The 10615-nt window shown below is 40.3% G+C and overlaps 1 protein-coding gene across 1 annotated transcript in view; it reads right to left on the minus strand.

Moving 5' to 3' along the window:
• Positions 1-1103: 1103 nt before the first annotated feature.
• Positions 1104-10615, minus strand: part of LOC116694584 (zinc finger protein 638-like) — a 32049-nt gene continuing 22537 nt past the window's right edge. The window contains 13 exon segments of the mRNA XM_032524383.1: positions 1104-1399; positions 2527-2615; positions 2618-2647; positions 2754-2879; positions 4446-4697; positions 6145-6661; positions 6781-6963; positions 7064-7513; positions 7620-8030; positions 8197-8358; positions 8566-8703; positions 9927-9968; positions 10133-10264. Of these exon segments, the coding sequence (XP_032380274.1) occupies positions 1343-1399; positions 2527-2615; positions 2618-2647; positions 2754-2879; positions 4446-4697; positions 6145-6661; positions 6781-6963; positions 7064-7513; positions 7620-8030; positions 8197-8358; positions 8566-8703; positions 9927-9968; positions 10133-10264 (2589 nt within the window). The 3' untranslated portion in view covers positions 1104-1342.

Here is a 10615-nt window from a genome sequence, read left to right on the forward strand (position 1 = left end):
TTGATTGATACTTACATATTTTCATACAACTATTATTCTGTGGTACTGAATAGTAACGCAAATCAGTCATTGTGATGTTGTGAACCTTTGCTTGACGAAATCTTCTGACTGGACCTTAGAATTTTAATTGAATACCCTTGGACTAAACTATCTATGAAAGAGAACTGATAGACTGAAGACAATATGGTAAGATGGCATTTCTACCCAAATAAACATGCCTTACCTGTTCTGAGGAGTAAAGTGATTCCAGAGAATTTTTTTGGCAGGAAACAGATGCAGCATATTTCCAATACTTTCTCAGGCCAGACTGTCACACATATTTTATTATATCAATCACTGTGTCTGAAGATGGCAAATTCCTCTCCTTTTTCTTGCTTCTCCCCAAAACAAACAATCTTTACTTCTCTCTGTCCACACTTTTCTAGCACAGTGACAGTCCTCTGCTTTTTTTAAATCACTAGACCAGGCCAAAAAACACAGTAAATGATGCATGCACATAATTTACATATGAAAAGACGCAATTAAGAGAAGATATCAGAAGTAGGTTAAGCAAACTATTCTATGGGATTCCCTTCCAAATCGAGGGAAATTTTGAATCTATAGAGGATCTAAGAACTACTGAATTTTTTCTGGAAAAGGCAAATAAACTTCTTTTGTAATGGACACAATAGAATGAGATCAGATCAATTAACAATGACTGTAGAAAGTTTTAAAACTGTAGATAGTGAACAAAAAATGGAGTCAGCCTAAGTTACTCTTTAAATTGAGACATATACAACAAGACAAAAGCTGTGTGAAGGTAAACTCAAGTAAAATGTCAGCATGAACAAAAGGCAAATATAAAGCCACTGGTAGAAGAACATTTACCTTTACTACAGGTAGTTTCCTTAATCTGTTCAGGTAAAGTAGACAGTGAATGAAGTTGGTCAAAACAGCTGATTATGCCCCAACTGATTAACAATGCAGCATTGTGTGTAGTCAAAACTGCTATAAAAGTGGCTCCGTTCCTGAGCTGAGAAAGACAGACATGTTGAGCAGTGATGTTAAAAGCCCTTATTTATGTTGTTTCCGCATCAAAAATCTAATCATGCACCAAACAAAATTGGGAATAAGTGACAGACAATTTAGTATGTTTTATTGATTGTGCACACTTCCTACTGCCAGCCATCTTCCACTGTACACAGTTTCTACACATTTCTTAATTGTACATGAAAGTCTAGAACAGATATCCATTAAGACATGAGACTAACCTACAGAAATGATAATCTGGACCCTTTGTCAGAAATGAAGAGACAAAAACAGGAGGGGAATGGTGAATTCAGTCAATATTTCACATCTCTATTCAGATGGATTCAGGTTTGACTATCACATTCACTGTCTTCATGGTCTGCAAGTATTTCTAGAAGAAAATAAACAAGAAAACTGGATTAGACCTGAATACGGGCCTTTTTGTGGCCAAATGCGTGTCTAAAATATTTACACCTGTTATGGGGAATGCCCAATGGGGCATTTGACAGTAAAATATATGAATGAATTAACCTTAAACTTAAAGGATTGAAAAACTTCACATTTGCTTTGCTCACTCAATACTTATGGTGAAAAATTCCTCCAATTTCTTATTACATTGCAAAGTTCATGTATCAACCATACATGAACTATGCTACAAACTGACTTGTACAACCACCTCAGGTGCAGGTGTGTCCCAGTAAGGATGGGTATCGTTAGAACTGTAATAAAATATACAAATTTAAAGACATAAAAGGATAGTAGTGATGATATAATAGTTTATTTTTACTTTGTTGCAGAAATAAGTTGAATTCTTTCCTGAGTTTTCTGTATACAATAAGGGAAGAAATTGCTACGAAATTTGGTCTGACAGCTATACACAATACAACATTGTTTTTATTTGCATGTCAAAACAGTTCACACTAAGTTCAGCTGAGCAGCTCGTTACAAAAATGATAATAGCTGGTCCACCCACCTGAAGTTTGAGAGCCTGGACTACTTTAGCTTGTGGCTAACGTCAGGGCTAACCCCTAATTCAGCTGGGGGGAACTTGGCTTAGGTCTTGAAGGTTGTTTCAGTTTTTAATCAACAAAATAGACCACCCACCAACACCCACATCCCACACACGGTGAGTGCCCAGTGGCGTTACATAAGTACATTTTGTCTAGGAGGTTATCGATACTTCGGTATTGACCAGTCTGGAACAAGTACCAGTGGCCGGTTCTCAATACCCATCCCTTAACATCAGTAACTACACTTTAAAACCATAAACCTAATGACCACTTAGAGCCAAAACAGATATTTGGGAATACTTTTAGTGAAATGGTTACTAAAAGTTATTCAGAACATGTTTTTTTTTTTCTCCAGACACTATCAGAATCTGTAATGGCCCTGTTAAGAGTAAAGTGGTGTGTGTGTGTTTATGTTTGTTTGTGTGTGTGTGTGTGTGTGTGTGTGTGGGGTTGTGTGTGTGGTGTGTGTGTGTGGTGTGTGTGTGTGTGTGTGTGTGTGTGTCCTTACCTGTATGTTCTCGTAGTGTTTGAGCGTTTTGCAGTGGTTTATCTCTGCCTCTTTGGTTCCGCTAAAGAACCTATTACACACCTTACAGAGAAACCCGTCTTTGGGACCAAGAACTCTATACCTGTGGAGACACATAACACCTCAAGTGAACTGACGCAAGTGCAGATAAACACAATAGTGAAAATACAGTAGCAGACATAGTGAACAAAAAGGAAGGGAATTCTTACCAACTGGGCTGCTAGGATCAAAAGGAGGGAGGGAGTAGTCTGTACTTATGGGAGTGCCTGTTTTTAATGTCATCTTCACACTCTCCTCTTCAGTGTTTGTTTGATATTCAGACTTCTCACGCTTTACTGTGAAAAACAGAGTCAGCGGAGAATTAAATGGCAGTGTGTAAACCTGGCCCATTATATGAGAGAGAGAGCGAGAGAGCGAGAGAGAGAGAGACGAGAGAGAAGAGAGTGTGTCATATGGTTGTTAACCAGCAGAGGTGTTTATTTCCGTACAGGTTTAGTGGTTTGACTAAAATGCGGGGGTACTTTGGCAACAGTGACGTTATTAGTGGTGTAAGTTAACAGTAGACTTAATTAACCCGAACCAAGGTGAGGCTGGTGAAACTGCTGTGTCTGCCCGGTTCAGTTCTGAATATTGCATAGCGCTGTGAATGAATAATCTCTGATTATGTTACAGAGATGGAAATAAGTAGTTGATCCCCTGCTGATTTTGCCACTGATTTGGCCACTGACTAAGAAATTATCAGTGTATACTTTTAATGGTAGGTTAATTTAAATAGTGAGTGAAAGAATAACAACAACAAAATCCAGACAAACACATGCCAAATATGTAATAAATTGATTTGCATTTTAATGAGAGAAAAAAGGTATTTGACCCCTCTCAATCAGAAAGATGTCTGGCTCCAAGTAGTCCTTTCTGCAGGTAACAAGCTGAGATGAAATTAATGCTTCTAATCTAATTTTGTTACCTGTATAAAAGACACCCGTCTACAAAAGAAATCGATCAATCAGATTCCAAACTCTCCATGGCCAAGACCAAAGAGCTGTCCAAGGATGTCAGGGACAAGATTGTAGACCTACACAAGTGTGGAGTGTGCTACAAGACCATTGCCAAGCATCTTGGTGAGGAGGTGACAACAGTTATTGTGATTATTTGCAGTTGAAAGAAACACAAAAGAACTGTCAACATCCCTTGGTCTGGGGCTCTATGCAAGATCTCACCTTGTGGAGTTGCACTGATCATGAGAACAGTAAGGAATCAGCCCAGAACTACAAAGGAGAATCTTATCAATGATCTCAAGGCAGCTGGGACCATAGTCACCAAGAAAACAATTGGTAACACACTACGTCGTGAAAGACTGAAATTCTGCAGCACAAGCAAGAACCCCTGCTCAAGAAAGCACATATACATGCCCGTCTGAAGTTTGCCAATGAGGAATGCTGCCTATGAGCCCAAGAACACAATCCCCACCATTAAACATGGAGGTGGAAACATTATGCTTTGGGGGTGTTTTTCTGCTAAGAAGGCAGGAAAACTTCACTGCATCAAAGGAACGATGGACGGGGCCATGTACCATCAAATCTTGGGTGAAAACCTCCTTCCGTCAGCCAGTGCATTGAAAATGAGTTGTGGATACCCATCCAACAAAGGAGTGGCTCGAGAAAAAGCACATTAAGGTCCTGGAGTGGCCTAGCCAGTCTCCAGACCTTAATCCCGTTGAAAATCTGTGGAGCTGAAGGTTTGAGTTGACAAACGTCAGCCTCGAAACCTTAATGACTTGGAGAAGATCTGCAAAGAGGGGTAGAACAAAATCCCCCCCACAACAGTCACCAACCACACCCCCAAACACAGACAGACAGACAAACAGACACGTTTTATTTCAAACTAAATCAAACCAACCATACCTGTCCCCCCAGCTAGAGCTCCTGTCTCTTTGTCCTCTTCATCCTGCACCTTCTCCTTTTCCTCTGTTTTGTCTGACACCATCTCCTCTTTCTTAACCTGACTGTAATTAAGAGCATCTTTCTCCCTCTCGTTCTCTGAAGTCACTACTCCTGTTATTGGGCTGTTTGAGGAGGAGTCAGCTGGGTGAGCTGAAGCTGCAGGAGCAGGTTCAAAAAGGGGTTCAACCTCAGTGGTGGAGTCCAGGGTGGCTTCTAAAACATGACAGATTTCAGGCCAAAATGATTTACACACTCTCAAACAAAAAAGTAAAGAATACATATTTAATCCCTTTTCCTATCAAAATACAATGCAAGTAAAACAGTAGAAAGAGGAATTGAGGCCAGTGACAATATTACAGTTGTTACTAATGAGTTTCTTTCAAACTCAGTTCTGACTAATATGGAAAGATATTAAATAATCATATATTCATTTATATTCAATATTCAGAATACGTGGCCGAAATAGCATTGCATAAGGCCAGAAAAGGAACAAAAATTTGTAATAAAAAAATTGTTGTTCTGCAGTACTCAGACTGACAAAGCTGTGTACCAAGTTGACCCTCCCAGCTAATGCGTGCTAACTACTGTAGCCAATTAAAAACCTCTGTCTGCACTTTAAATAACTACCATATTTATTTTTATTATCTATTATCTTAGAGCCTGACCAGGCATAGCCTCTTTTCCTTCATCTCACTCAGAATTAGGCCTGCAGGATACTGGAAATATCTGACATTGTGATATTTTTTTCCCCTGCGATATGAAAAAAGAAAAAGTCCTTTTTAAAAGATGACATAAATAGCTCTATTTGGAAATAATAAATCATTCTCAGCTACCGTGGTGATTTTGTAGGGGAGGCATCTACATAGAAGAAAATAATTAAAAAGGATCTTTTCTAATGTGAACCATTTAATGCTTTGCAAACACCAAAGCAAGTAAGCGCTGTGACTAACTCTTCTGAAGTGGTTTTGGAGAGGGAAATTATGTAGAAATACGCTGGTTGATTAGCATGACACTATTGTATTCATATAATACTATCAATCCAGGCTAACGTGAATGACAGTGACTGCATGTTGCTTCCTCTAAATTTCAGGTTGTGGTCGATTAGCAGGGCCAGCTCGTTAGTGTGTGTGACATGCATGTCTGATCAATTTATCAAACTAGCAACAAACTCTGTGTATCCAAGAACAAATAAATCTGTGAAAATGACGTTAGATCAGACACAGACTTCTGTTGTAGATTAGTGTTACGTTTTCAGTGTCGCGGCTCCGAACCGTAATGTAAGTTGGGACAGAAGGACCCCTTGGTTCTTTAGGCTAACTATATTAGCTTTAGCCTGGCGGGTAGCAGCTTTCTGTGAGGGGAAATGGCCAGGAGACGTTGTGATTATGTTGCATTAATCAGGTGATTTAGTTTGTATTTGCAGCACTAAAACACTTGACTTATTGAGTGTCAATCACTGCTCATGCACACGCATTCATTCTCCCTTGTGGGGGGAGTGCCTTTAGAGAACATTTTGGGCTTTAGCAGAAAGGGGGGAGGGTCTGGGAAATTGTTGACGTTTAATTTTTTTGGCTAAATCCTGGATTTTCCCAATCTTACATACAGCACCTTTAAATTTCCTTCATTTCTTCTAAAAGATTAAATGAGTGTGAGGACATACCTGTGTCAGTTTCGATGTCAGTCTGAGGTGGGATCTCAGTCTGAGCGTGGATCTGAGTCTCAGTTTTGATCTTAGTCTGAGGTGGGATCTGAGTCTCAGTTTTTATCTCAGTCTGAGGTGGGATCTCAGTCTGAGGCCGGATCTGAGTCTCAGTTTTGATCTTAGTCTGAGGTGGGATCTGAGTCTCAGTTTTTATCTCAGTCTGAGGTGGGATCTCAGTCTGAGGCCGGATCTGAGTCTCAGTTTTGATGTCAGTCTGAAGTGGGACCCGAGGTGCTTCTGTTTGACATGTTGGCACACGTGTTTGGCTGGGTGAACAGTCAGCTTGTGATGCTGGAGAGGGGGATGTTGCAGCGATAAGGACCAGTCTGGGTTTTAAATCTGATGACACTAAACCATCTGAAGTCTCAGCAATCTGCACAGCCACAGGTTCAGACTCTGGTACGTGTTCAGACTTCACCAGGGTTGCTAGGGCATCTGACATTGGTGATTCTGGGGTAACCTCCATGGGTGTGTCCTACCAACAAGAGAACAGGAAGAGGACCATGATGACACTGCAATAACCATTCGGAAAAGATGTTTTATGAAAGAGACAGACAGACAGATAAATACTGTATATTAGATGCTAAATTGTACCCCTGAAGCGTTCTGTTGGAATGATGTGGGAGCGTCCTCCCCTCCATCTGTGGTTTCCATGGGAACAGAGGGAGAAGGAGAAGAGCCAGGAAGGTCAGTCACATCTCCAACTTCATCCACGGTCACAAAGTCACTCATGTTGAATGGGAAGTCATCAAACTCCTCCTCCTCTACCTTCTCTACCTGATAGGACAAAAAAAAATATCAACTGAGGATAAGAAAAAAAGAGAAGAGATTTAACTAGCCAGTTCCAACACTTTCTCACCAGACAGTGCCTTCTCACCATTTCTCTCTCCGCTTCAGAGTTATTGTACAGTTCTTCCATCCAGGAGCTTTGCTTGTACTCGTCCAACCTGCAAGACAACCTTGACCCTAACAAACTTTCCCTGTGTGTTCTCTTCCTCTCCCTCCTCTCCTCCTCCCTCTTCTCCCTCTCCCTTCTGGCTCGTTCCTCCCGTTCCCTCTGCCGTCTGTTCCTCTCCTCCTTTTCCCAAACTCTTCTCTCCCTCTCCTTTCTTGCTTCCCTTTCTTTTCGCTCCATCTCCCGCTTCTTCACCTCCTCAGTGTGGTTCTTTGCTGGCTCTTTTATCCCCTCTGTGGCTTTTTCACCCTGCTCTGTCTCCATTTGTGTCCCTCCCTGTTCTTTATTGGTGGAAGTGGCTGTGTTGTTGGGATTGCTAGCAGTTCTAGTTCGGCATTCCACAAGCAGTGCTTTAACCATCTCTTGAGTAACCTGTTAAAACAGAGATGTCAAAACTCATAGATATTAATATATGGGGTTTCTGACTTGGGGACAAACCACATTAAAAATCACAGAAGCAGATGTTGGGAATATTTACCTTAGGGAGCTCTTGAATGGCTGCTTGGCCATCAGAGCTAGATGGCTTTGTCTCTTCAACGGCAGGAGTCTTGTCATTTCCTTTTGTGGGAGCAGTGAAACATATGTTTTCTTCTGCGGTTTCCAAAACAGCTGGTTTGTCCCTTATGTCGGTCTCCGAATCTGCTCCTGGTTTGGCATGTGGTGCAGCCAATGAAAGATCAACAGCAAGCTTGTCTTTTGTTACCTTGTTGTCCTTGCTCCAGTAATCTTCCAAAGCTTTGCCTTCACCAACCGTCTTATCAATGTTCGTCTTCTCATCCTTCCTGTCACTGGCTTTTTCAATCGCCTCCAATGGATTTTCAGAATTCTCTTTGTCTGCAGATGCTGCTGCTGTTGCCGCTTGGCTGCCTTTGCCATTCACAGGTGTATCCTACAATCAGAGACAAAGAGGAGTTGATTGGCGTCACCTCAAACTGATGCATTCAGGTGTTTAATATGAGTTAAAGCTGCAGGAATATATGTCAACTGTAGATAAAGTGTGTCTAAATGGATGTCCCATTGATAACTATTGCAAACCACTTATTAAAGATACCCACCTCAGATGAAACAGGGTATGTAATGACTTTGATCTGTGTGTTAGCTTTGGGGTCAGGCTTGCGGGAGAAAAACAGAGGGTTGTTCTGGATGATGCATGGAAACATCTGGAAACGTTTGTAAACAGACAAGGCCATAGCAGCAGTTGCCATCTCACAAATGACCTGAGCAGGATGAGAAATATCATCATGTCAACAGCGTATGAGATGTATTAGCCTGATAAGTAAACAAGGTGAGACATGACAGATTTTGAGAAAATTCCTTGTCAAACCAGGCCATACGGTGACAGAAGGCACACATTCTCAGGACACAGCAAATTCAGGAGATAATGGATAAGCATGTTGGCAGCTGCACAGAGGAACAGCCCTCACCATATTGTTGAGCACAACGGTCTTGATGACAGTACCAAAGCGTCGCACCAATTTCTGGACCTCAGAAGCACCGGTTGGCGTGTTGGGAACATTACTGATGACCAACAGGCAATTCCAGCCTACTGGATCAGGACTCTCCTGCAGGAGGCAAATGAAAATTCTGTTACCTATTAGTAAGCGGACAATAACTCATCCATCACCAGTTTAGTGATGTCAGTCAATCAGTTGAAAGTATAGAGACTATTCGTGTATTCTTTATATCTAATGTGTGTCACTTCCTTAAATAAACGGAAGTGAGGCAACACTATATGCCTTATATGGGCGACAGCAAAGAGTAGAGAGTCGGAAAAGATAGTTATCCTCCAAGTCAAACTAGTCTAATGTGATCAAAGAGTATATAGTGAACAAGAGAGAAAACTACCATTTTACAGAGGAGAATGGCGTCACTGTTTTGAGATTTGGCATATATTTGGGCCTTTTTTGAAGAAATGTAAATAGTTTTTGCTTTATATGAGTTATGTTTATTATGTTTATTTTGCATATAGGATAACTGTTTTAGACAACACAAATGCTTGTGTAGCATTACTGTGGGTGTAATATCAATAAATATGACATTTTGATGTTGATTATTGGCATAAGTAAGTATGATATCAATATCTGAAAGATTAATGTTCCATTTTAATTTATTTATTTGTCTTTAAGGTCCTACAACCATTTATAACATTCAAGTGACCTCACTGCAGCACAGATATTCTAATAGCCCAGTTTGTCCTGAAAGAAATTATGTTCATATATTGACTGTAGACAACAGGGTTGATGTTTTACAAGCTTTTTTGGAAAATAAAACCAGACAAAGAATTGTAAAAATGACCTTAGGTCTCTGAGGGTTAAAGACTGCGCAGGAACCATGACTTAAGAAGAGGGTCTTTGCTTATCTACATCTAAAGAGAGTTTTCCAAAGGTTCTTTTAAACTGCTTAAGCCAAACAGTAAATAAAACACTGCATCACAGAGACAAATGACAGCTGAATAATTTAATGTTAAGCAGCTACAGGATGTGTTGTAGAGCACAGTCGCAGTGCAGTAGCTTTATTAAGGTTGGTTAGTGTACTAAGAATTTCATGTAAATTTAACTTTGGATCTACAAGACACACACAATTTTGTATGATTAATTAGCTGAACATTGTCAAGGGACTACAGATGAAAACTCCCTTTTGACTTACTTTGGCTCATTTACAGCTAGGTTTATGAATGTGCACCATCCCTGTTAAATCAACAAACCAAAAAGGAAAGGGGCTGTACTCTATATTCACCCCTTTAAAAATAAATTGGACAGAGAACTGTACTGGTAGAAATACTCACTAATGGGTCCACTGATCCCATCAGAAGGTTGTAGAGAGCCACCTGTGTAAAGAGTTTTTTGGTATTAATCTCACTGATCATTGTTCAGCACAGTACAATGTCAAAGAACCAACCTCTCAAAGATGAGCTCAAGGACAAAGAACATTAGACAGCAACAGAGAACAAAAGATTATTAATATACTGTGGGTAAGTGATGAGAGCCCTACCGGTGTGCTGAGACTGATACGCTGTTTGAGATGGATCATCTTCAGCTCGCAGTTGTTAATCTTCGCAGGCGTGAAGGTGTAGATTTTTACCATCTCTTGAGCAATCTCTATGTCTGGCACTGACACCAGTACCTAACATACAAAAATAATTTCACAATTTGTTGTAGGCATGTCAGCCTACTGTCTTAGTGTTTTTAACTAATACAGTTGTTTGCGTAAGTTTACACACCCATGCTTGAGTTGATTAAAAGGTGGAATAAAAGAAACATCTATTGGAAATTTATCTTAATGCCTTCCCCTTTGCAATTAAAATAGCCCCAAACGTCACATACCCTTCACAATACCTAGAGATTGGTATGGTTTTATTTCAATTAACCTAAAAGCCGTTTTGATTTGCATTGAGAGATGAACTTATGGAAAGTACCCCATGCCATTTGTGAAAATCAGTGTCCTTAAAGGTTGTATTTTTCCTAATTGTTTTAA

Source organism: Etheostoma spectabile, chromosome 2 (assembly GCF_008692095.1).
Source record: "Etheostoma spectabile isolate EspeVRDwgs_2016 chromosome 2, UIUC_Espe_1.0, whole genome shotgun sequence".
NCBI lineage: Eukaryota > Metazoa > Chordata > Actinopteri > Perciformes > Percidae > Etheostoma > Etheostoma spectabile.